Source organism: Mesoplodon bidens, assembly GCF_964165515.1.
Source record: "Mesoplodon bidens genome assembly, chromosome: 11".
Lineage (NCBI taxonomy): Eukaryota > Metazoa > Chordata > Mammalia > Artiodactyla > Ziphiidae > Mesoplodon > Mesoplodon bidens.
In genome coordinates, this window is record NC_138167.1 from 24,070,382 (window position 1) to 24,098,047 (window position 27,666).

At 40.7% G+C, this 27,666-nt stretch overlaps 1 protein-coding gene across 5 annotated transcripts in view; it reads right to left on the reverse strand.

The window, feature by feature from the left end:
- Positions 1-27,666, reverse strand: part of TMTC1 (transmembrane O-mannosyltransferase targeting cadherins 1) — a 282,996-nt gene that overhangs the window by 35,481 nt on the left and 219,849 nt on the right. For all 5 annotated transcript variants that reach the window (XM_081250082.1, XM_081250081.1, XM_081250079.1 and 2 more), the window contains 2 exons: positions 21,069-21,212; positions 547-655 (listed from right to left, as the gene is read on the reverse strand). In XM_081250082.1, the coding sequence (XP_081106208.1) occupies positions 547-655; positions 21,069-21,212 (253 nt within the window). The remainder of the gene's footprint in view (positions 1-546; positions 656-21,068; positions 21,213-27,666) is intronic.

Below are 27,666 nucleotides of genomic sequence, written 5' to 3' on the forward strand. Positions count from 1 at the left end.
GGGGCATGCGTCCAGGACACCAAAAGTTGGATCAAATGGTTTAGACACAGTGAGAAGAAGGAAAGGGAATCAAAATACCCCTCTGCTTTACACCGTGAGAAATGTTCTCTCTTAGGAGCCTGTCCTACAAGACTCTGTGATCTTCTAACAGTTATAAGACATAGGATCTGTAAGATTGGTAATTAGTCCCATAATGAGTTCAGAGATCTTAGTCCATCAGCAGTTTCCCAGAAAAATATGAGTAGTAATAAAACCAGCAAATACCATGTATTGTTCTTGGTAGATTTTGTCCCAAAGTGATGGAGAATATAGCAATGGCCTATATAATGGACCATCTCTGTCTAGAGGCCACCTACATACACGAAGAATATTGGAGTGAGAAAACTAAGTTTGTAATTTCTATCAAGAAGAAAACTGACATAGAGATCAGCTGTCTAATATGAGCTTACAAGTTAAATGATATATATAAAAATCTGTGTAATATTAATTTATATATTCAACAGAAACATTTAAAAATATTATGTGAAACTAAATGGAAACAATTACCTGCTCAGCCAGTAATGAAGCTAAGCTTGAATATGCATCTGCAAACTCAGGACCATATTTAATGGAATCTTTCAGTAAGATGATAGCCTCTTCCTTTTTCTCCTGAGACCTATAGGTTATAAGAGGGTAAAAAAGAACATCTTTTAATAAAACTTTAAATCCTCTGATTAGACTTGAAAATCTCATTTCTTTTAGCAAAGATTAAAGGATTCACTCTGATTTTACTGCAAATGAATTACATTAGACTTCCTCCAGGTGCTAATAAGCTTCTGTCTCTGAATTCTCAATGGAAAGAGATGTTAAGATATAAATGACACTGCAGGTTATTCACTGATTTCTCTACCTTCCATTTCTCGCTGTGTGCTCTTGAGAGTTTTATTTAAAAATGTACAAGTTTATTAAGCAGAAAGTTTGACCTTCAGAGGAGCAATTTTGGGCACATGACCTGGGTGGCATGGGAGCCAGTTTTCAACCATGTGGAGGATGGTTTGAACCCCTGCAGTACTAACTGCACCGCTGCAGGCTGGGCTCCTAATGGGGGCTGAGCCACCTATCAGCAACAAGCCAGCCAAACTACCCACCTTCATCTTTGCTTTTATATCAAGAGAGATACCTTTTACACATAATTTGTGAAATTAGAAGATACTGTGACTACTGGCTGGCAAAGAATGATCAGCTCTTTTATCCTCATATTTTTATAAAAAATCGGGCTGATGATCTTCTTCATTTTAGTCTTCTCCCAGTGATTACATTTTTTATTTAAAGAGAACTCAAGGCTTCAGAGTTGTGACCACTATTTTGGGCGCAAGTTCTCTTTCCTGTTAGTGCCATGGGGAAACACTGGGTCATTAGCCTGATATCAGTATCTCCGAAGCCAAAAATGTACGCTGGCAGTGATCAACTTTGCCATCAATACAATTCCACATACACTGACCACTTGCTAAATGCTAGACATTGTAATTGGCAAAAGAGGTGGAATGAAGAGTTGAACCACTGGAACTATGGAGGGCACACAGCCTAAGGGTCCCCCAACTGTATGAGTTACCAATACTGAATTGTGTGCTTATGTTTTTACTACGTAGGTCAACAATCATTTATTCAACAATGAATATGTACCAAATCCTCTGGTCAATTTTCATATAATATCATTAATTTAATTCTCACAACAATCCCATGCAGCAGGTATTACTGTCCTATTATACTCATTTTTCTAATGAGAAAAATTTGTATTCAGAAAAGTCACGTGACTCATCATGTTCACGTAACTAGTGCTCTGAGTCAAGATCTGGTGCTGTTCCATCACGCTATACTTGCTTATTCTAACTACTTAGAAATCCACCTCCTATGAGCTTGATGCCCAAAGTGTGAGCCATGGACCAGTGTCATCTACATCACCTAGGAGCTGGTTAGCAGTACAGAGTCTCAGGCCCCATCTGGACCTAAAGAATCCGACCCTGAATGTTAAAAAGATTCTCAGGTAATTTGTACTCACATTGAGATTTTAGTAGCACGGCTCCCTGAATTATCAAAGGCAGCTGAGAGTAGCTCCTGCTATAGAACCCCTATGTAGGGCTTCAAGCTCTACAGGATGAAGATCTATAGGGGAAAACTAGTATTGACTCCATACGTTTGAGTTCCAAGTACTAGAAGCAACATGTTACAAGACGATTTTACGTAGAAGACAGTCTCCTATCACAGACCTTGAAAAAAAAGTCACGTTTCCAGCAGAGGCATTGCATTCAATGTCTCTCTTGCATTCAATACACTATTCAATGTAGCAAACGTGAAAACATTTGTCATTGTGTTAGCTATTTCCCAGGGGAGGTGGCTGTCCACACTATCCTCTCCTTAATGGGGTCTAACTAACTCAAACTCTGGCTCCTCTCGATGCGTAGGCCTGCCCTTGATATCAAGGTGTAACACCTGTGTCCTTAAGTGGCTCATCTTTGGGATGTGGCTTTAAAGTTGCGCAGTTATAAGAAACTGGCATTATAGCTCTCTTAGTGCTGCTTTCTTGTCAATTCATTCATTTAGTTAACAAACATTCAGAGTGTCTGTAAGACTCTATGGAAGACCACTATGCTTACATATGCTTGGGTTTCTAAAATATACCTTGAAGTAATTCTTCCATGGGCACGTTTTTAAATGAAAACTTTTTTTTTTAACATCTTATAATTGCTTTACAATGTTGTGTTAGTTTCTGCTGTATAACAAAGTGAATCAGCTATACGTATACATACATCCCATATCCCCTCCCTCTTGCGTCTCCCTCCCACCCTCCCTATCCCACCCCTCTAGGTCGTAGCAAAGCACCGAGCTGATCTCCCTGTGCTATGCAGTTGCTTCCCACTAGCTATCAGTTTTGCATTTGGTAGTGTATATATGTCCATGCCACTCTCTCACTTCGTCCCAGCTTACCCTTCCCCCTCCCCATGTCCTCAAGTCCATTCTCTACATCTGTGTCTTTATTCCTGTCCTGCCCCTAGGTTCATAAGAACCTTTTTTTTTTGATTCCATATATATGTGTTAGCATACATATATAGTATTTGTTAGTATTTGTTTTTCTCGTTCTGACTTACTTCACTCTGTATGACAGACTCTAGGTCCATCCACCTCACTACAAATAACTCAATTTCCTTTCTTTTTATGGTTGAGTAATATTCCATGGTATATATGTGCCACATCTTCTTCATCCATTCACCTGTTGATGGACACTTAGGTTGCTTCCATGTCCTGGCTATTGTAAATAGTGCTGCGATGTAAATTGTGGTACATGTCTCTTTTTGAATTATGGTTTTCTCATGGTATATGCCCAGTAGTGGGATTGCTGGGTCTTATGGTAGTTCTATTTTTATGAAAACTTACTTTTAATCCTGGTAATTTAACTATTGGTTTCATGGTTAGAAGAAGTCTTCCTCCAAGGATTTCGTAAATCTTTATTAACATTAATTTGGAAATTTTCGCAAAATCCAAAGGAAGATATAGACTTAGGAAACTGAGTCTGAAAATTAAGCCCCTCAGGACATAATTTAGCTTGGATATTCTTTAAAATCAGCAGAGAAAAAGCCACAACAATTTGATAGCAAAGAGTTAATGATTTTCATTTGTTATGACTCACATCAGTTAGAATGACAGCTTAATCTTTCATATATAAACTCAGTGAGGTTAATTACCACTTACTACAGTGAGTGAATCTAAATACTTGAGGTTGTCCATTCACATGCATGTGACATATTGGAAAAGTTAGCATCAAAGTTATGTACAGAGAACTTGAATTCTTTATGAAAAACTGTACCTCTATTAATCTCTTGAGGGACTGACTGATATACTTTTTAAAAAAAATAAATTTATTTATTTTTGGCTGTGTTGGGTCTTCATTGCTGTGTGCGGGCTTTCTCTAGTTGCGGCGAGCAGGAGATACTCTTTGGTGTGGTGCATGGGCTCGAGGTGTGTGGGCTTCAGTAGCTGTAGGCACGTGGGCTCATTAGTTGTGGCTTGCAGGTTCTAGAGCGCAGCCTCAGTAGTTGTGGTGCACGGGCTTAGCTGCTCCGCGGCACGTGGGATCTTCCCGGACCAGGGCTGGAACCCGTGTCCCCTGCATTGGCAGGTGGATTCTTAACCACTGTGCCATCAGGTAACTCCCTGACTGATATACTTTCAAAAAACATCTCATCATGTAATTTCACATGGTATGTAAGTATTACGAGGTGCAAAAACTGGGGCAGATGAGATTTTTCCTCTTAACTCTGCACTCTTGGATGACTCTGCTTTTCCCTGGGAACCTTTGAAAGTCATTAGAGCCCAATAGGGGTCAGGCACATGCCAAGTTGACAGATATTTTTAAATGTTTTTTTTAAGAAAGCACAAGAAATTGATAAGTGGTAAATTTATTGTTGTTGTTTATGTTTCTGAAAGGAAGAGGAATAGCAGGAAGATATATTTCTTCTGTGGTTTCTCTTTCGCTCACCCTTTGGTAGGAGTTTATGAAATTGGTGTGGTTTTGACACAATAACTTACAGCAAATAATCACCTAAATAGAAGCTTCCTTGGTCATACAGTAACGTAATTACCACGTGAGAATTGAACTTCATTTCAACCTGTTTCTGAATTCAATAGCATCCTTTCATATCTGCATTATGGCCCATGTTTCTTTGCTAATTATCCCATATTAAAAAACAAGGGCAATATTCCTACAATTCTGTTGGATTATTGCAGCCTAGAGTGCACCTTACAGAGCTGTGCTTGCTAACACCTTAGTTCACACCCTGTTTCTAGTTCCCTCTTTCTCCTCCTTCTATTTACAGACAACTAAAAGATACATTTTTTTCCTAAAGCACTGCTTTCAACACATTCCCTTATATAAAGATCTTCATTAATGCCCTACTGCTTACAGATAGACTCTTAGTTTAAAACCCTCTATAGTATGGTTCTGACCAATGTTCCAAACGTACCCAGTGGTGTGGACTAGTGGGTACTAGTCCAGCCAGATTGAGTGGCCTTTGGTATCTATTCTACAGAACCTAAGAGATCTCTACTCCACTGCTTCTCTGCCCTCACTGTAGGTTTAAAATCACTTGAGGTGCTTTTGTAAAGGCCTTAGTGTTCTGAGGTTGGGTCTTTTAATAGCTCTGATGATCCCCTTATCAGAGCTCCTAACCATGCAACACAATCAGAAACCATATAGATGCTACCTTTCTTAAATTTTGATTTTCTTTTTGAGCCTCCATTAAGAAGAAAAGATAAAGGAATCACTATTAAAAGCCTTGTTCTGGCCTCCAAGGGGGCAGCTGCCCTTTGTTCTTCAGCTCAACATTCTAAGCAGTAACTGGGCTTGAGCCCACTGGGCTTCTGCAAGGCCCTGGCACAGCACCTGAAGGGCTGCCCCAGTGCCTTCAGTGGGAGGGTGGGAGTCTATCAGTGAGGGCGCCACACAGGTAGGTTTTTAAAGCTTCAGGTTTCACAGTAGTTGTCTGCTGAACATTTACTCTCTGCTAAAGACAGAGTTAAGTGATTCCTTTGCATTATTTAATTCCCATTAAGCATTATGAATTATGCAAAATTATCTCCATTATAAAGATTTAGAAAACAATACTAGCAACCACCACCCCAACAAAAATAAAAACCTGAGATCTGGAGAGCTCACACGATTTGCCCCGACCACACAGCTACTATGCGACTAAGATTCGAATATGCAACTTCAACTTTCGCGTGTTCCATCACCAGGCCATGATTGGCCTTTCTGCATCCACTCTGTTAAATGTCATGTGCTCTGTCTGTGACCATTACTAAGTTGTAAGCTCTTTCATAGGCAGGACCCATATCTTATTAATCTTACTTCTTTTATCCCAGAGACTAGTACAGCTATCTGCACAAATAGAAATTCAATAATTGCTAAATTATTTTTTAAAAACCATGGTTTTAATATTTTCTTTATCCCTAGGTCTTTGTAAATCTCCTTATATAAGCTTTCTTTTTAAATAACAGAGAATGATATAATTATCTATTTTGTATTTGTTTCTACAGCTTTTTCAATATTGTAGAAGTGATCCTAGAAGAAGAGAAGCATCCCAAGCCTTAGACTCATAAGAGAATTACAAGTATAGTTTCCATTTATTGAGCACTTCTTACTTAGCAGGCACTGTTAAGCAGCTTCTCTAGCTTAACTCTGCAGAGTAGCTAAAAGCACGGACTCAAAAGCCAGAATGACTGGGTTATGACTCTATCTCCACTATTTCGTAGCTGTGCTCCCTTAGGCAAATTGTCTGTCCGCCCTGTGTCTCTGGCACACAGTAGGTATTACATATTTTGGCTTTTAGTAGCTCATTTAATGTTTCTAAAATCACCCATTAAAACCTATAATCCCCCCCACTTTTATTTATTTATTTATAATTAATTAATTTGGTTTTTTTGGCTGCGTTGGGACTTCGTTGCTGTGCGCGGGCTTCCTCTAGTTGCCGCGAGTGCGGGCTACTCTTGCCGCGGAGCATGGGCTCTAGGCGTGTGGGCTTCAGTAGTTGCGGCTCATGGGCTCTAGAGCGCGGGCTCAGTAGTGTGGTGCACGGGCTTAGCTGCTCCGCAGCATGTGGGATCTTCCCGGACCAGGGCTCGAACCTGTTTCTCCTGCATTGGCAGGCAGATTCTTAACCACTGCGCCACCAGGGAAGTCACCTACCCCTCACACACACACTTTTAAAAATGTGGTGTTTTTGATATTCCTTCTAAAGTAATATATCAATACGTTCACATTTCAAATTATTCATGAGAAATTTAAGTTAGATGTTAGAGTGATTTTTCCTGTGCCTGGTCTTATACCATAATGGTTTTTGGGTGTAAAAATCATCATTAAATACACAACTGAATAGCACTGCACTAAATGTAAAATAACCCAGTAATAAGCAGAGTCAAAACCCCTAAAAACCTCATTCTAAGGCAAATGTCAAGCTGAGGAGGCCTAAATGGCAGACTGATAGTTCAGAATCCACTCAGCTGCTATTAGAGCCACACAAAGGAGTAGGTCTTCATTTTGTAGGGGTGATGGCTAAAGGTGAATATTTAAGCAAGAAAGAATTAGGAGCAATTTTGAATCTCTTTTTCAGCCATGCCGGGAAAGCTTCTTAGAAAAGAAAGTTTTAAGCAGTTATTTCCATGTAAAAAGGAATAACAAGAGAGGCAGAAAATTTCAAATAGACTTTACAAAATTCTTAATAATGGGAATTACCTTTGTATTCTGACAGTACAGGTCACCCCTGGGCCAGCATTAGACAGTATTAAAACTCCCTAATGCATTCTTTTTGGCTCTATAACAGGCAGTTTAGTGAAATCCAGAGCCCATTATCAATGTAAGCCCCCTCTATATAGGAATACTCTGTTAGCCATTTAGACTGAATTGACAAGTCAATTCAAAAGGGGGAAAATATGAAAATAACATCTTCCTCTGAATTCACCAAGCATGTGATACAGGTAACCAAGTCCACAGGTTGTCTTTCTGAATTCCAGAGAAAAAGCTTGAAGTACGTAGCTCATAATAGGTGAATAAATTGACAAAATGAAGCCTCAGTACATCCCCCGTCCAATGAGGCACGGACACACGTTTTGTCTGGAGTCACAGAAAGGAACACTCTGACATCCTCTGGAAACTCACGTCACACTCAGGACACTGAGGTCTGTCCGAGCTTCTGTGAAGGATTCATCAGGCACTGATGGAACTATTAGAGATCCCTGGGTAGGTGGGAGAAGCAGGGAGGAGTGAAGCGCTCCTGGGTTAGGAAATATTTATTGCCTCTCTGCATCCTGAATGTCTTCATCTGCCAGAGAAAGTCACCAGCTGATGATCGACAATCCCCCATGACCTAAAATATTCTATCTTCACTTTTTCCTTAGATCAATTGTTCTCAAATTTTAGTGCTTAAGAATCATTCAGGGTTTGATAAAATGTAGGATCCCAGGCCTCATAAGATTCAGTAGGTCTGAGGTAGGGCCAAGGAATCACTATTCTTAAAAAGCACCTCAGGTGATTCTGGTGAGGGTGGTCTTCAGCCTATGCTTTAGAAACTCTGCCCTGGTTACTATGTGGGGTCTGCCTGACCAGTTGATCCTTCATATAAGGCTAAAATGTAACAGGATGAGGAAAGGTAAAAGAAGGAGAAAGAAGACTTTCTGGAACAATCGGAGCCAAAGAGAAGGGTCACAGTGGCCGGTTGATTTGCCCGGATGGGCGATACTTCTGGATGCCAGGTGATGTGGGGAGGCTGTAGTGGAGGTGCCTGGAGGGTGACGTTGCAATTGGAAGAGGCAGTTTTCTCTCTCGTAGAAGCTCTGTGGTGAATGTCTGCTTTTGTGCATCCAAGTCTTAGTGCCGGTGTTAGCCACATAGGCATCAACAGAAGTAAAAATCTCCTAATATTCTGCAAGCAAAACTCCAATCCCTTATGTCTCCCCCAGGAATTTCCAAAAGGCTAAACTTCCTGAGAAGGGGTCCCTGGGACCAATAACATCTTCCTCATTGAGTTCATAAGAGAAGCATTAGGTAGAAATTAGATCTTGTTCATAATATGCAAATTTCGCCATTCAACATTTGTAGTTTCCCAGGGAATTTTCCCTTTGGTTATACAGCAGTGGGGCTGTTTTTCTCGTGTGTTAACTAACAACATTTGCCTCATCTCACTTTCCTGGCTCGGTCTCAGTGACAGATAGTTAGAAAAAGCAAATTTTCTAAAAGCAATTTTTAGAAAATTCAGCACATTTTCTTTTAGTAATTAAGGACCTGTTAAGTTTGTCAATTTAGAAAACTTTTTGGATTCCTGTGTACAATTTCATGACACATTCATTTAAACTGAAAGCAGATGCTTGCTTTGAAAGAGTATTGACATTTTGGGAGAATCTGGGAAATGCAATAACAGAAATGCAATAACAAATAAATGGATTTGGCAATCCCGTTGGCCGCAGTAAAATTTCCTGTTAACCACAGTGTGAACTTGGAATGCCGGGCAGTCTCTTAACTACCATTCCTTTGTTGGGGTGTTTTGTTGTTGTTGGATCCAGAAATGATGTCTCTCACAAAGGGAAAAGACTTTTTGATTTTGGGTGGGGAAGGGGGTGCTGATAGACTCTACCAGCTCCTCTGAAAAAACTGAATTGTGAAAGTCAAATTATGAATGTCTGACTAAGGCTATCTTTTCAGAGCGCATGTTTTTCTGCGGCTCTACTGTCTTTCCTAGTAGAAGGAAAAGAAGAAAATTGGATCCTACCCTGAGTAGCCTCTTTTATGTTCTAGTTTACTGGGCGATGCAGTGGAAACCTAGTTTACAGGCCCTTGCCCTAGTGTTTCTGCTTGATTCTTTATGGAGGCCACATAGGAGAACTGTCTGGAGGACAGGTTCATGTTAAGTGGTGGTGAAGACTGAAAAGCCATGGCACGGAGTAGGTCCTGAGGAAAGGTTCTTCCTGAGGACCCTCCTCCCTTGCTCCTTTGGCTCTTGAGGTCTTCTTCTGCTCGGTGAGGTCCCTGCCCTGGACCCTGGCAGCAGAATGCCTGCCCCCTGATGGCCTTGCTCCGGCACCACGTGTGCATGGAGGTGGGCTGGGAGGGGTGGCAGGACGAGTCCCAAGCCAGCATCTCTTCAAAGCACACAAAATATTTATGCCAAGCTCTTCCGTGATTTCAAGGAAAGCATAGAAACCATGTCCCCAGGTTGGGACCTGGCAGAGAAGGCAGCTGAGACTAGCCTGGTTTAGCCAGGATTCACCTACCCCGTAGATAAAGAGTCATTTTGATGATGCAGTGGAATGCATGTCCCTGGCTTTGGCTCAGGCGGGTTGCTGTCTAAATCCCAGCTCTGCCCTCACCAGCTGTATGACTTGGGTTAGATGTTCCACCTCCATGAGCCTCAGTGGCCGAATCTGTGAAAGGTGCGCATTAATCTCTCCAGGCTCCGGTAATTGTGGAATAAACGCGCAAGGGCATCGTGCTTAGCAGAGCATTGTGCGCGTGGGACGATGCAGTCCCTGGCAGCTCCCTGGGCTCCTTCCCCTCTCCAGCTGGAGTCTCATCTGCATTTTCTACCTGAAGCCTCACTGATTTCTCAGCAAAGGCAGGATGCTGCTCCAAGGTAGTATTGCCTCTGAAAAGAAAAGGGACTTCCAAATTCCTTTCTGATCTTCCATTTACATTTCAGTAACGAGATTAGAAACTTGGAGTCATGGTTAAACCCATAGATTCCTGCAGCTAGACAGCTTTACAGAATCACCTGGTCCCATCTCTTATTTTGAAGAGAAGGAAACTGAGTCTCAAGGAGGTTGAATATTGCCTGAAGCTGTTCAATAGCAGGAATAGAAAATGTGTTACCTCCTTCTGATGTATTATTAACTTTATACTAAGAAGATAAGCTTCAAATTGAAGTGAGGAATTATATCCCTGGGCTAGTAGTAATTAATAATAACTAAGGCTTATTTCATCTTTATTGGGGGCTAGGTCCTACGTTAAGTACTTACACGCATTCTCCTATTTAGGACTCATGGAGGACCTGGTTACTAGTATTATTTTTACTTTATAAGTGAGTGATTGGAGCCATTGCAAGATCCAGTTGTTCTCCCAAGGTCACACACTGCTATGTGGTAGAGCTGAGATCCAAACTCACCAAGCTCCACGACTCCTAGTCCTGAGGACAGCATGCGGAGACAGTCAGCGCGGCCGCGTGACGTAACCGAATGGCTGGCTCTAGAGGTCCCACTTCACAGCTCGTGTCACATGACCCCCCTCACCGTCCCCGGATCTGTAACAGGGGAGTGAAGGTGCCTGCCCTCCACAAACCCTCAGTGGGCAGGTTCATGAGCCGTGAGGAGGTGCTTTGTAATTTGTCATTCAAGTGTCACTGTCCTTTTCACTTGGAGGAGGAGAGGTGGCAGAAAGGTGGAGAGCAGTCAGCCCTGCAGTGGTGGCACCACAGGAAAGCACCAGGGCGGGCCCTGGACGACGGAGGGAGGTGGGCAGGATTAGTAAGGAGTCAGCAAGAAGGGAGGGAGCCTTAAAGCTTCCTTCACCCCCCCAAGGTGCTTCCTGGGACAGACCCCCGCAGGCCACAGGCAAGCGGGAGTCAGAGTGGACCCAGACGACATGCATATTTCTCTTTCTGTCCCTGGTATTTCTCCTCCTGGTCTGCACAGAGCATTTTTAGATTTGAAAGTTTTTTGAGGCTCTCTGACAACTTACATTCTGAACTTAGCCTCTGTGTCAGGGCAAAGTTGATCTCCTACTGGGTTTCTGATAAAAAGTTGATGTGCCTGGTTCTCTAAGGTAAGACAGTGTAGGCAAGAAGAAATTGCCAGTGAATACCTGCATTTCTAGTATTCTTTTAATTGATTTGTACCTTCTTTAAGCTATGAGTCAAGAGTTGTTCCAAGTCATTCCCCAGCACAGGAGCTTAAGGGCACTAGATTGCAAATGAGGCCAGGAAAGATTATGAGAGTTAAAGGGGTGGGAAAATGATTTTCGGGGCAGGAAAGACCACTGAAAACTCCTATACTTGACAAAGCAGTCTGGTCTGTTTAATTATCCTCTGTCAGAAATATTTATGCAAGGGAAGAAAATGATGACCTTCCAATGCCTTCAAGAGCGTATAAACAAAACAGGGGTCCTTTAAAGCTTGCTCTCCCTGACAGTACTTCCTGTGCAGAACTGTTTTCTGGCCTCAGGAGTGTTTATTGCACCCATCACAGCAAAAGCAAGGATTGAGAAAAGAGACCCTTCCTTCTTCCTTGCAAACCACACTATGGATTTAAAACAACTCACTTATGCTCAAATCATTGGTAAACACAGCATGACTGAGAAGAGTTTTGGTGGGGGAGAGTTACTTACAAAAATATTTTAATAATTAGCAATCTGTTTAGATACAAATAACTCCCAAATCTTGAGATGGTAGGTAAACATGCTCATCATTCCCTAGATAATTCAGTTTTGTACAGACATGGAATATAAGATGATGAAATGCAAATGAAACAATATTTTGGGTGAACTAGAAGAACTGTTACTTTAAAACCTCTGTAATATTCTCTCAAATGTAGCTTGCATGTTTCTATTTCTCAAACAGTGACCAGGGGAGTTTGGCTGGGTGTCTGGGTTTATACAGTGTGGGGAGCAGCAGAAAATAAGGGAGAAAGTGGCAGGATTATGGGAAGTCCTGAATGTTCATACGTTTGGACTGTATGTGTGTATGTGATGGAGAATCAATGACATTTAGAGGGAGGGTGGAAGAAGAGTAGATATTGGAAATGGAAAAGAAACAATGTGTTATAATACAAAAATGAAATAAAGAGCCTCAAAAACAGTGGGAGGTCAACAGTATCATATTCTTCACTTCAGAGAAATCATGGGGAGTGAGAGCCCAGAGAACCTTTGGAATTCACAGCTGATGTTTAGAGAGCAGCTCCACCTGAGGCTGAATGAACAGGTTGGGGGAAGGAGAAGCACCAAGTGCTAACCGTTCTTCTCACCAATTTGATCAGAGAAAGGAAGGAGTGAGGAGAACCACTTGAGGGAGTAGCTGAATGGAGATGATCCCCAGGGGAATGTGGGGCATGAGGAAGTTTGTGGAATGGGAAGAATCGGCAGACCTAAGAGAATGCCCATGATAATGGACAGGGAAGGGTAGAGACGATAATCAAGAACACATGTGGATTTTACACTAATGACTAATGGCTAAAATAAAAGAGACTGACGACACCAGATGTTAGTGAGGATGCTAAGCAAGTGGATCTCTCACCAGTGTTGATGGAGTGAAAAGCAGTACAATTACTTTGGAGAACTATTTGGCAGGTTCTTAAAACATTAAAGATACATTTACCCACAATTCTATTCCTAGGTATTTATCCCAGAATACTAAACATACAAACCTATAAACAAACCAAGTATCTACCCACAGGAAAATGGATGAACAAATTCCAGCATATCCACACAATGAAATACTACTCGTCAGTTAAAAAAAACATGGAACATGCAACAACGTGGATAAGACTCAAAAAAATCACGCTACTTGAAAATATCCAGATGCCACAAAAGTATACATGAAATGTTCACCTTTAAATGAAGTTCTATGACGAGCTAAAACTAGTTTGTGGTGAAAAAATTTGAACAATGATTGCCTCAGGGGAGGGAGAAATTTACTGGAAAGAGGCATGAGGGGTCTTTCTGGGGTGAAATGTTCTATATGTTATTTTGGGGGTAATTACAACAGTATATAAAATTGCCAAAACTCATTGTGCCAAACACTAAAGATTGTGCACTTTTGTGTTTAATTATGCCTCAGTTTAAAAAAAAAAAACATATAACCACAGGTGTGAGCACTAGACTTATTAGGGAGGCAAGACAACCCTTCCTTCCTTGGAAGAACAAAAGAAGAGGGCATCTAGGAATATGTAAGAAATGAGGTAGGAAGAAGGGAAGCTGCAAAGATTAACCTTAAATGACTTGAATATTCTTAGTAAAAGTAAAGGATTATGTCATCTTCTGGGTGTGTGCATAGGCACTGAGGAGGGGAACAAAGGATACTTATACTAGGAAAACAGAAAATATTCGGGAGGTATTATAAGACCATAAGGGATGAATTTCTAATAGCTTTAACTCCTGATCTTGCTTTTCCCCCACAATGCTGTCTTCAGAGTTTTGTAAGGATCCCATCGGACTCAGATGTATGTTTTTACCTCCAACACTTGAGAGACTGGATGAGGGTCTAGGACACACATACAGAGACACCGCATCTTGGAGCAGGGGCAGTGCAGTGAAAGATAATGTTAGATTACATATAAAAATAAAATTAGTTATTACAGTGGTCTTCAGTCTCTCAAAGCTTGACACTACCTAACAAATCTTGTCCTTGAGTATTTATTTAATTGGGGGAGGGAGTGATTAGGGAAAAAGGCTTAAAATGGTTCCCGGGGTGGGGAGAGGAGTGATAATAAGAAAAAGTTGAGAACTATTGGTCTGCCTACAAAAAGCAGGCAATGGGGCAGGGGGTACCTTGAGTTGGAGGCACAGTTGAGCAAGTAAATGATGGTCAAGGTGTGAGTCTAAGCTGATGTCACATACATTAATGAAATAGATCAGATAAATGAGAGATGGGATTACACATTATAAACATAAAAATCAGAACAGAGGTTCTAACAATGGTAAAGAGCAGGGCCACTAGGAATGAGGGAGTAAGAGGGAAATAACATTTGTCCCAGAAGGGAGGCATGTCAATGTAAAGGTCTTAAAGGGAGAGACAATGTGAGCACAGAGAGAGCTTGGAGGTGGCAGGTTGTTATCCCACGACCCCTTCCAAGGGTCAGAAGGAGTGACCGAGAGGGGAAGGGAAGGGTGGCAAGAGGTTAATAAGTGAAGGGCAAAGAGGAACCTTTCAGAATTCAGGCACTAGGGAATGAAAAGGTGTGCATAATTAAAAAGCCCATGGCATGGCCATGTCGGTGAATGGTCAAGGTGGAGCAGAAGTGGCAGGCCCTGGAGGGAAGGCAGCAGAGGAACTGGGTGATGGATGCAACCGAATTCACTAAAGGTTGCAGAGTCCCTGAGGACGACAGGAGAATGTACAAGGCTGTGACATGGCCCTGATGAGGATGGAGATGGTGGCAATGAGCTGCTGGACTGGGCTTCAAAAGAGCTGGAGAAGGAGACCTGGAGAGAGACAGGTGTGAACTACATAAAGACCCCGAGGAGAAATCGCAAGGGGGTTAAGACTACAGATAAGTAAGACTGGAGGTAACCTGGATGTTAACAGGTCACCATGGGAGTGGGGGTGGGAGGAGGATTTTATTCCAAGAGGAGGATGCACAAGTTGCCCACCCAAAGTTGACATCCTAATGTGCTGAGAAGGACCTCAAAAAGTTTTTCTTTATCCAGTGGGCTGGCATTTTGGATTCTCTGGGGTTTCAGGTAAAAGGTAGATAAGGGGAGAACTGCTATCCTGAGTGTATAAACTTCCCTTTTATGAAAAAAAAGGCAGTGTGGTCAATGCCAAAGCTATAAGGAAATTTATCCCAAACACTGAAATTTATTTCAAAGCTAATGGTTACCCTTTTTTCCACATCCTTTTATTCTTTAGAAATTCAGTTTTCTAAAGGAATAGCCTAAAGAAAATAAAATGTATATTGTTATCAAACTCATCTTCTAAATAGCTCAATTTTGGCAATTCTATTTCATTTTCTTCTGACTTTTGAATATAAGATTTATTGTAACACCCATCTAACACCCATATCCTATTATGTGAATAGAAGGTACTTTTGGCAATGGGAGGGGCAATACGATTCTTTAAAATGAAAATATTCTGTTTCAGTAGCAAATACCAGACACTGTTTTACCCCAGCAGTCACAGAAGCATTTTCCCATGCCCTGAATTAAAGTATCCTATTATGTTCTCTTGAGCCATCAGGGATTTCTGCTTTCCTCCATAAAAACTGTGTATGCTAATCTTGCCTATTTTCTTTCACATTTTAGGTTCCAAGCAAAGCCAACAATAATTAATATAAATTAAGAATGCTGGCATGGAAAGCTGCTCGTTATCAATCTGTCACACTGTAAACGTGCTGTACAGAATCATAACAGATTAGCTTCAAAGTCCAGGGAAATGGTCATGAAAGAGGTCAAATATATTTGGCTAAGAGTCAGTGACATGCACTGCTGTGAACAGGTCTAAAGCTGTCTGTCACATAAGTCCAAGAATTCAAATGGTATTGTCCTCAGTGCTCTAAGGTTTCTGGGATGCTCTGACAGAACCACATCGTATTTAGAGTTTCTGGTCTGGACAAAAACTCATTTCTCTCAAAGTCAAGGTCATTAATAAAGGTCTGTGCTGTCCAATATAGCAGCCACTAAACACATGTGGCTATTGAACACTTGAAATATGACTAGTCTCAGGTATGCTGTATGTGTAAAACATACACTGGATTTCAAATATTAATTGTAAAAAAGAATGTACACTATCACATGAATATTTTTACATGTTCAATTTAAAAATTAATTTTCATATTATTTATGTTAAAATGGTAATATTTTGAATACACTGGGGTTAAATAAAATATATTATTAATATTAATTTCACCTTTTTATGTTTTAAAATATGGCTACCTGAAAAATTTAAATTATAGATTCTGGCTCTCACTGTATTTCTGTTGGGCAGGGCTGCTCTGGGCTGTATCTCAGTTTTGAGATGAGCCACAAGGAGGCAGTAGAGTGTGGTGATTAAGGGCAAGGGTACTTGGACAGAAAGTTTGAGGTTCAATTCCCACAAATTCTATTTCCTCACTAAGGGACCTTGGCAGCTAACTTACCTTCTCCAAATTTTAGTTTCTCATTTATAAAAGAGGAAAAGTGATAGTGTCCTCCACTCAGGGATGATCGAATCTAAACTGCTCATATCTAAGGAGATCACCTGGGTTCTTAGAAGGAGCATGAAGTTCTAGGTTACAAAAAAGAACACAATTGGGCTTCCCTGGTGGCGCAGTGGTTGGGAGTCTGCCTGCCGATGCAGGGGACACGGGTTCGTGCCCCGGTCCGGGAGGATTCCACATGCCGCGGAGCGGCTGGGCCCGTGAGCCATGGCCACTGGGCCTGTGCGTCCGGAGCCTGTGCTCTGCAACGGGAGAGGCCACAACAGTGAGAGGCCCGCGTACCACAAAAAAAAAAAAAAAAAAAGAACACAATTTAAAAAAGTTAGCTGCCTAATGAGAAATAGATAGGGTATAAAACTTAAATAGTAAAACAGATCAAATAAAAACATATTTAAAATATTCTTATCCTCTTTATGCCTTTGACCCATTGCCAGTTAGAGCAGAACTATATTAAGGAAAGCAGATCCAACGTGGAGTAAACGTGGATTAGTTCTGCTGTTTTCTGGGTCACCTCTCTCTGCTACTAAAGGACATAATGGAAACAAACCTTACTGTTTCCTGATTAAAAAAACAGGAAGTTCCTTCCTCCCAAAAGGAAATCACATGCCATTTAATAGCTAAATATTAAGTAAGTTTTGGATTGGAGAGTTATTTGGGCAGCATGGGTAATGGAAAGTGAATAGGACAGGGCAGGCAATCAATCCTGGGTCAGCAGAGCTTGGGCCAAAGTCACATGAAATCTCCAAACTTTGGTTTCTTCATCTGTAAAATGGGGATGAGGATGAGAATGCCTCTCACAATAGTTTTAAAGATTAAATTAAATAATGGATATAAAACCCACTTGTCTGTAAACTGGAAAATATTACATAAATATTAGCTACTATCCTGATTTTATTCTACTGGATTCTAAGACTCATCTACACAGATGGAGCCACTTTGCTCTCTGTTTAATGTGAAAGACCAGAAGGTAAACAAGGGTGACTTTGTACCTGGCACTTAACCTTGGTTCCTATTCTTCCCTATCTAAAAGAGTCATTGGGAGGGCTTTATTGTTTTTTTTAAAAAATCACTCAGAGTCTTATACAAATGTGAAGCGTTGTTGATTTTACTGAAACAGAGAGAAAAATCTTATGTTGAGTATCTAGGAGCCCCACCTACTGTGAAAAGTAGCCATTGTTATGTTCCAAAAAATATTTCCTTGTATTCTTAACTCACATACACTAATTCAAGGTAATAGTCAGAGGCAATATGTGAATTGAAAAAGGAAGGCTGCAGTATGCATCTCTCGATCTGGTCTGGGCAAGATGAAATTTAAGAGAATCTCTGTCACCATTTCCAAGTAGAGCCACATTCAGCACAGTGTGATAATCACAACTGTAGGATATCATCCCTAACAAGAACTATCATTTTGTATCCAGGCCATCAAAGCTGGTTTCTTTGTAAAAAAAAAAACTCATCTGTATCATTTTTGAAATCAGTACTATATAATGCTGGTAACCCAAAAGACATGAACAGGATTTATCCACCCATTAAGTTATTTGGACTCTAAGCTGGACACATACAGATGCAACGATGACTTTTAAAAATGAGTCCTTAGGGCTTCCCTGGTGGCGCAGTGGTTGGGGGTCTGCCTGCCGATGCGGGGGACGTGGGTTCGTGCCCCGGTCCGGGGGGATCCCGCGTGCCGCGGAGCGGCTGGGCCCGTGGGCCGTGGCCGTTGGGCCTGCACATCCGGGGCCTGTGCTCCGTGGCAGGAGGGGTCACAGCAGTGAGAGGCCCGCATACCGCAAAAAAAAAAAAAGTTTAAAAATGAGTCCTTAGAACTTCACATAAATAAATAAGACCTCATAAAAACGGTAGAGTAAAATAAAAGCACCTTATTGACCTGTAAACAGTTATCTACAATAACTAGAACACATTTTCCCCACAGCTTTTGATTTGCTATTATTTTTAAAGAGAACGTACTAGTGCTAAAAGGCTTTTCTGTCACAGTGTGTACCTCTTCATTTACTTGTTTTTCAACACTCTCAATTTGTATAAAATTTTAAGCTATCTAATTTTTTTTTTTTTTTTGGCCACACGGCATGTGGGATCTTAGATCTCCGAGACCAGGGATCAAACCCGTGCCCCCTGCAGTGGAAGTGCAGAATTCTAACCACTAGACCACCAGGGAATTCCCTAAACTTTCTAATTTAAAAATTTTATTAAGTTCATTTAGTTTTTGCTCATTTATACTTTTATTTTTTTCATTTTAACTGTACTTTCCTTGCATTTCCTTATTTTGGTAGAGTATTCCCTTGATTTTGTGTTCCAGTATATGGATAAAGCCATTCTTAAACAAAACTTCAGACTTGGGTTGGCACCTATCACCTTATGTGATGTTAGACTGTTCTGTAATTACTTTACCCAAATGCTTCTGCTCAAATGGGATTAAATAGGAACATGCATTAACACATGTGCGCACTAAGAAAAAGGACTAATATCTCTATGCATATGTAAAGTTCAAGGAGTGGGAGATGCAAGAGGGAGGGGATATGGGGATATATGTATACATATAGCTGATTCACTTTGTTACACAGCAGAAACTAACACAACATTGTAAAGCAATTAAACTCCAATAAAGATGTTTAAAAAAATAAATACAATAAAATTCAAGGAGTAAAAAGGAACATGAAGAAGATGCATCCACTGAGGTACTGTGGCAATTAAGCCAATCCTGTTAGGGAGAGGATAAAAGAACAAAGCAAACCATTAGCCCTAAAGGTACCAAATGTGCTCTGTGAAGTTCAGAGACAAGGAAACCAATTCAGTAAGTGTGTGGATTGTCAGCAACCTAAGAAGCACAGATAAATGCATCACTACTCTGATTCTAACCATGTTCACCCTTTTATTCCCATTTCTGATGTTCTCAATCTTTTTTTTTTCTTTTCTTTCTTTTTTTTAAACATCTTTATTGGGGTATAATTGCTTTACAATGGTGTGTTAGTTTCTGCTTTATAACAAAGTGAATCAGCTGTACATAGACATATATCGCCATATCTCCTCGTTCTTGTGTCTCCCTCCCTCCCTCCCTATCCCACCACTCTAGGTGATCACAAAGCACAGAGCTGATCTCCCTGTGCTATGCAGCTGCTTCCCAATAGCTATCTATTTTACATTTGGTAGTGTATATATGTCCATGCCACTCTCTCACTTCGTCCCAGCTTACCCTTCTCCCTCCCCGTGTCCTCAAGTTCATTCTCTATTATCTGTGTCTTTATTCCTGTCCTGCTCCTAGGTTCTTCAGAACTTTTTCTTTTCTTTTTTTTTTTAAAGATTCCATATATATGTGTTAGCATACAGTATTTGTTTTTCTTTTTATGACTTACTTCACTCTGTATGACAGACTCTAGGTCCATCCACCTCACTACAAATAACTCAATTTCATTTCCTTTTATGGCTGAGTAATATTCCATTGTATATATATGTGCCACATCTTCTTTATCCATTGATCTGTCGATGGACACTTAGGTTGCTTTTATGTCCTGGCTATTGTAAATAGAGCTGCAATGAACATTTTGGTACATGACTCTTTCTGAATTATGGTTTTCTCAGGGTATATGCCCAGCAGTGGGATTGCTGGGTCGTATGGTAGTTCTATTTTTAGTGTTTTAAGGAACCTCCATACTGTTCTCCATAGTGGCTGTATTAATTTACATTCCCACCAACAGCGCAAGAGGGTTCCCTTTTCTCCACACCCTCTCCAGCATTTATTGTTTGTAGATTTTTAGATGATGGCCATTCTGACTGGTGTGAGGTGATACCTCATTGTAGTTTTGATTTGTATTTCTCTAATGTCAATCTGTTTTTTAAAGCGTAGAAGTTAAATTCCATATCCACCACCATTTCCACTATGATTATCGCCACTACTACCACTGCCATTGCCATCACCAACTTGCCTAGACTTTATATTAATAAAAATACAAGATGCAAAAGTACCCCTTTGTCTTGAGGGAGACTAACTGCACTATCAGTCTTTTCCAGGGCAGTGAGTGAAAAGCAAACACCAGTGATTATGCCTGGGAGGTCTTCCGAGAGCAAGAGTCACCGCTGCTAATTCCAAGAAAGCCTCAGTTTGTTTCTTACCTAGAGCACAAACTGCGCATGAGCTGTGGTTATGCTCACCTTTAGAGCATGCTGCTTTTCCTAGACCAGCACTTTTCCCAAGTATATTCATGAAATTCTTGGGAAATGCCTACCAAAAATGACTGACTTTGAGAAATGCTGCATTCCATACTCCCTTCTTGAATATTCACAGGGCATTTAGCATATTAAAGATTCTTGCAATAAAGGAACTATCTTTGCTTAATTCAGCATTTCGTAAGTTTATTTGACCATGTAGCCATTCCCTCTTCCCAGCCCTCTACAGACAACCTACGAACATCTCCCAGAACTAATACTTCCAGAGAGACACTCTGGGAAATACTCTTTTTGACTGATAAGGGATAGAATTAATTCAGATGAATATCGCATCCTCCCAAGACTTGAAAACCCTAACAATTCTGCCCTAGGAAGAGGAGACGACACCACAACCAAATGAGTGTTGAAAAGGAAAGGATTTCTTGAAACTACAAGGTCTTCTGATCAAAGGTACACGTTCTACTTACCTAAGGAGATTCCCAAGATTGAAAAGAGCCCGGTTGTGCTGTGGGTTTAGCTGGAGAGCCCTCTGATAGTACCTCTTTGCCTCTGCTGTGTCTCTGGTCAGTGTTCCAAGGTTGTTCAGGGCACTTGCATGGCGCGGATACAACCTGAACAATTAGAAATATTAAGCCATGACTGTTTAAAAACTTCAGAGTTGGTCACAATTTGCTTGTTCTTCACCCCCCACTCCAGGTATGCCACAACAAAAATGAAACACTGAATTCTTCCTTTATTTTAATGGTATGTCTATGTCACATCTTAACAGTCAACCGTTTGTGCACCTGCAGGCAAATAAACATGGCGGGAAAGCACGTAATTGACACATGGTGGCACAAGTGAATTACCCCCAAGGAGTACAAAATTAAATAGTATACAAATCTACCGGGTTAAATAAATTTAGCTTGGAGCCTACAGTTACTTTCAACTTCCTTTGATTGAAAATCCTCATTGTCACCGGTGCTGAGTCTCTGGCCTAGCGGGACTGCTGACTAGCTGCCTGTATAATGCCCACTATTTACACAAGATGTTGGGAGTTCCCTGGATGAGGGATCTTCATGAATATATTTGAATTGGAGCATCAGTAAAACCGCCATTATTGAGAAGGTGATACAAACGTCTCCCCATAAAAATAAACTTTCTCCCTCAAATGGCTCTCCATCTTGACTCTCCTATTCCATTTTGTCTCATCTCCCCGCTACTGTTATTTGATACCACCTGCCCTGATAGTGTCTGGGAATGAAAATCCTGACAAACGTATACAAATTTAAAAAGGCACAATGACGTGAAAACAGCGATCCTAATGTTCAAAAGCAAATGTAAAGGAGGACGGCGTACACATCAGCAAAGCAAATTTATGGTGATTAAGAAAGGAAGAGAATCAATTTACTTCCCTAGCTAGAAACTATAAGGAAGGCAAATCAGCCTGCTGCTGCATACACAGCTGAGTTGATTCTGCTGCGCTCAGAGCAGACATATTTAGTCGTTGAACAGGTTCGCTCCATCTCTGTCACCCAGAGGATTTTGAATAAGCCTGTGGAGCTGGCTTTTAATGTAGGAAAGGCAAGATAATGCCCAAGTAATAAAAACAGGATCTGCACTTGTCAAGTCTCTTGACAATCAAATGCCATGCTTGCCCCCTCCCAGCCTGTTCCGTACCTTCTAAGAAGATCAATTTAATTTGGGGTTCCTATTAAAAGGCCAAGGAAGACAAGCTGCATAGCTTTTTTTTTCTTTTTTTTTAATCTTTGCCTAACCCAGAGTTTCCTAAGTTTATTGGACCATGTAATCCTCCCTTCCTTTCTGCCTTATAGCTCGGCTATTAGCATCCCTCAGTATTTTCAGGAAGACAATCTGTGTAACGCTCCTCCTGACTGATAAGGGATAGAATCAATTCAGATGAATGTTACGTCCTCCCAAGGCTTGAAAGCCCTAATTATTCACAATAATTCTGTAGGCTGTTGGGAGAGATACATTATGAGAGGAAGTTGTGAAAAAACACACACACACAACGTGTTTGCTTCTTTCTGGTCACCTTTAATTAGCAGAGACAACCTGAGGGTACCTGGTACCAGTCCCTTAACACCCACCCTCACAGTTCCTGGGGTACACAAGTCCTTGGTGCTCTCTCATAGATGCCTCTATAGGACATCAGAGCTAAGAGAAGATGCTCTCGTACCTGCCCACTCATTCCATGCCCAGAACAGCCTCCTGGGAAGCTGCGTCTAAGGACTACTTTGGGAATGGTTACAAAGAGCATATCACAGCCAGGACTTTAATTCTTCCAAGTAAAGAAAATTTTTGGATGTTGAGCAAGGCTCTCTGACTTCCAAAAGATTTAAGACGGGGGTCCTGTGAACATGGTGAGAACAGTTCTTATTTTTTCTCTGATGACGAACAGCAAGAGAAAGCATCCTGGTGACCTCTGCCTTCCCAGAAGAGGCAATTTCTTAAAACTTGGTCTTTTCCTTATTTCTTTATAGGCTTTGGAGCCCTCAAAATAAATGTCTGAGGTGAAGGCACTAAATATGGGAAAGGACAGCCTAAATTCAACAAGAGCATCTATGACAGGCTCCCTGTCACGCAGCTGCCCTCTCCCGCTGCTTATCAGCCCACCTTTTTGGACTTTATCACCATCCCACTGCCATTTAAAGGAATGGCATGGGGACTTCCCTGGTGGCACAGTGGTTAAGAATTTGCCTGCCAATGGAGGGGACACGGGCTCAACCCCTGGTCCGGGAAAATCCCACATGCCGCGGAGCAACTAAGCCGGTGCGCCACAACTACTGAAGCCAGCGTGCCACAACTACTGAAGACGGCGCGCCTAGACCCCGAGCTCTGAAACAAGAGAAGCCACCGCAGTGAGAAGCCCGCGCACCACAATGATGAGTAGCCCCTGCTCCCCGCAACTAGAGAGAGCCCGCGCGCAGCAACGGAGACCCAATGCAGCCAAAAATAAATAAATAAATAAATTTAAAGGAATGCATGTATTGATATAATACTTTCAAAGTTCACTGACCACAAAAACGTTTCTCTTTCTTTTTTTTTTTTTTATCAAACCAGGAACAGAACATAAGTTCACACTGAACTCTCAAAAACAGAAACAAGCAGTGAGAAGGAAAGTAAAGAGAAACAAATATAAATACTAAGAGGGAAAAAAAGGTCTTTAGCATGCCTTGTGCTCCAAGCTTAGGACAGGGCTTTGTGGTCGGGCACAGGCAGCGAAGAGGCTTTGTGTTAACAGAGTCCCAACCTGTCCAGGAAGGGGATTGCTGACATCTATAGTGATTTACTGAATCTATTGCCACTCACAGCCCTCCACCTGGAAAACGTGTGATATTGTTGACTCCTGGTAATAGTAAAGATCTGTTAGCAACAGCCCCTCCCTGTGGGCATCTGATTAGGTTCACCTAATCATGAGCAAGCATTACATTATTTATGAAACAAAGTTGAATTTCTTAAAAAGGATTCTTTAAGCAGGTCAAGAAAAAATTATCACTTTTAATTTTGTTTTTTATATAGATGTAGACATTTTCTTAAAACATATACTCTTCTGTTGTTTACTGAAGACCTATGCAAGGATGAAACTTATTTTTGTGTGTTTACTTTTTAAAATAAACTTGTTTAAATGAGCTTGGGTCTAATTCAACCCTGAGGTCTCCAAGAGGGGAATTCTCTATTAGAAAGATGAATAATTTAAGAGATGTCTATGTTGCTACATCAATTGTCAGGATAAATTAAGTGTGTCTTGACTTTGACGCCTACAGGTATGTTTTACAAAAGTTCTGGTAATGATTATTCCCTTCCCCATGTACAGAACCTTGACAAAAGCTTCACTGAAAAGGAGGAGAGTGGTAATTTTCAGGCCTGTTTTTTTAAGACCAGTGTGAACAGCCACTGGATTTTCTTTCTCAGTCTTACTCAACATTTATATTGTATATGGGGGCTCTCTTGCTATTTCCTTATTATTATTTTTTAAAATTTCACTGAGTTAAATTTTTAAAATTTATTATAGGGAAAATGTATAATATTGTCAAATAGTTCTGGGGTATATGGAAGTTTATTCTTTCTCTTTAAAAAAGAAATCTAGGTATAGAGATACAATTCTATGAGCTGAAGAGAATATTTTTCAAGTATTGTATGATTTATATTCTCAATTTATATTCTCTATGATTTATATTCCCATTTGAGCATTTAAGGGCTTCTTACTTTTTATCTGGTGGCCTTTCCTTAAGCAGAATTAATAAAGTAGGTAGTTAAGGACATTATTGTTCTCCTCCATTCCCAGGCAACTTATCTCTGAAGAATGAATATCAACAACATGTTAATAGGAAATCATCACTGTGAGGGAACAGTTGCCTAAGTGAAAAACAGAGCAAAAGAAAATGGGTCTAAAAAAACCTAGCATGTATTAGTGATACTTTACATTTTAGAGTGCTTTCCCATATACTATCTAATTTAACCTTCTAATTCTTCAAGTAGAATTATTCTACTATTTTACAGTTGAGGAATGGGAGGATGGGAGAAATTAAAGAAAAAATAAATTACTTTTTTAAAAAAAGAAATATTTCAGGAGCTGTGTTCTTAAGTGTTAAAAGTCAGATGGTTCCTATAAATCTATTTATTTTCCCAAACAATCCATGAGTCATTCAACCTTCAGCAAATAAATATACTGCTATCAATTAGAGCTTCCATTCTGAATAAGTTCCCTTCCTATCCTTGGGCCAGTCCATTCAGCTACGATCTTATAAGAACTACTTCTCAGTGACAGAAGTGAAATAAACTCAATACTCAGGAAACATGGCTGAGATTCTTCTTCTCTGGGAAAACTTGTCTCCTGCCATACAAAATACTCATGGTATCTCTAAAAAGCACAGTATCATGGGAAGCTATTTGGAACTAACAACATTCAGTAAGTGTTTAAGGCACAGATACATGCTCTCCGACCTACTGTTCTTAAGCTTCAATCTCAACTAAAGATCCATAGAGATAAGATGTATATGACTAAAGTTTAGTTTTATATTTTATTCAGTCATTTACTTTAAATTTTGTACAATCTGTTCAAAAGTTAAGAATTCTGTTACTTTTTCACTATTTGAGTACCTTCTAAGGCATTTCATTGTTCAAGCAAGACTGTATGTATTATGTGCTCCACTTTGCAATTTCCTTTCAGAATATACACACCCTGATTTATTTATCTGATTTTCATTCCACACATTAATTTATTGGAGGTTAAGTATGCTAAGGTCAGATGTTTATTTTCCATTTCCTGTTGAGAAAAAAAAGAATCCAAAAGAAAAACATGACTGGGAAAAAATTTCAACCATGAGATCTAAATTTCACAGAACTAAAAAATACCCAAAGTAAACTTAAGTCAGCAGCAGCCGCAGCATATTTTCAATCATTCTAGTCCCTGCCATTTCTCAAGTGCCTGATTATAAAATTTGAATCATGTCATTGAAGTGCACCAGAATGACACTGATCATTTACCAGTCTGCTTCTTTAATTGTCTGAAATCGCCATTAACACCCAGCAGTAAGTCTTGCCACTTTCTTTTGGTACCGTACTCCTTCCTATCCATTAGATAGTCTTGGAAAAAAACCTCAAATGCAATTTAGGGAAGTATGACACACTCCAGTGAGGGGCCAACTAAATTATCTGATCTCTCACAATGGATGACCTCTAGTAGTGATCCAGGAGGACTCCGCCCAATTGATTTTTCAAGACAATTTAGAGTAAAACCATGCCTTCAGGAAATGACTCATTTTAAGTGGCTGAATTTTCCTGATTCCTGAGAATTTTCCTCTGGAGGTTGGGAAATGTATTGAATTAAATACTTCCTTGCTCTTTTAAATAGAAAATAGTGAACATATTTTATCTTTTCTCAAGGGCTTGGGGTGACCACGGTGAACTTTGGTTTTTGCGGCAGATGAATGGGAAATGACTTTGGTGGAGTGGAAATATAACTGTGATTGGAGTCAGAAGCCACGGGTGACTTTCTTGCTGTGTGGTTTTGAACTTATGTCTGTGCTTTAGTTGCTCTCTCTATAACAATAAGGTCCATAACATATTAACCCTCTGTGTGAACAAATGGGATGGTGGATATAAGATGACCACCTTCATACCTGATACACTCCATACATTTGATGTTCTGGAGTTGGCTACAGGACCTCTGGGTGGGTGTACTTGGCTCTCTCCACAGCCCTAATGAACCCATGCCAGCAGGAAGCTGCCAGCTCTCCTTTCATGTGGATTTCTCATCCTCCAAAAAATCATTCTCCTGACTGCTAAGGCCTCTGATTTGCTTCCATCAAACAAAATAACCTCCATTATTTCTTCATCACTAACCCAATGAACACTCAAGTTGTCTTGTATCCATCCGTTTGTCCCACACAGCGGGTGCTCAGATGTGAAGGACATTTGGCCTTCTTCATTTTAAGAATGTAGGAATGTTCCTTGTCAAGCACTCACTCTAACAAAGTCTGTCAATCTTTCATCATCTGAAGCAAATGATCCCCACAGGCACCAGAGCAATTTCCTCCAAGCCTTTCCGATAGGCTCAACACCAAACGGAATTCCAGACACGCACAATTTCAAGAGCTACATCCAAGGTTATAAGGAGATTCAAAGTCTTATACGACAGATCAAGGTGCTCGTAGAATCTTTATTGTAATAACACTTTGCAGCATAAATAGCACTCTGGCTGTTAGACTGACTTAGGAAAAAAAGACAGTGGTGGGCAGGAAGAGTGTGTCCATGTTTGCAGTTAATAAGTGCCAACCAAGGACATCATGAGGGGTGGGGAGGGAAAGGCGTGTGTACCCTGAAGATCCACCTCAGGAATTGGGGGTCACCACTGGCATGTAATGGGAATGGGCAGTAGCTAGGGGTGTTAAACGTGTGTAAGCATATTAGAGGGTGGAAACTGCAGTGGAGAAAAATGAAGCGAAGCAGAGGAACAGGGTATGCTGGGGTTGGCAGGGAGACCAGGGTAGGCCTCACAGACAAGATGACATCACCTGAAGAGTCCTGAAGGGAGGGAGGGAAGCAGCCATTTAGAGAAGG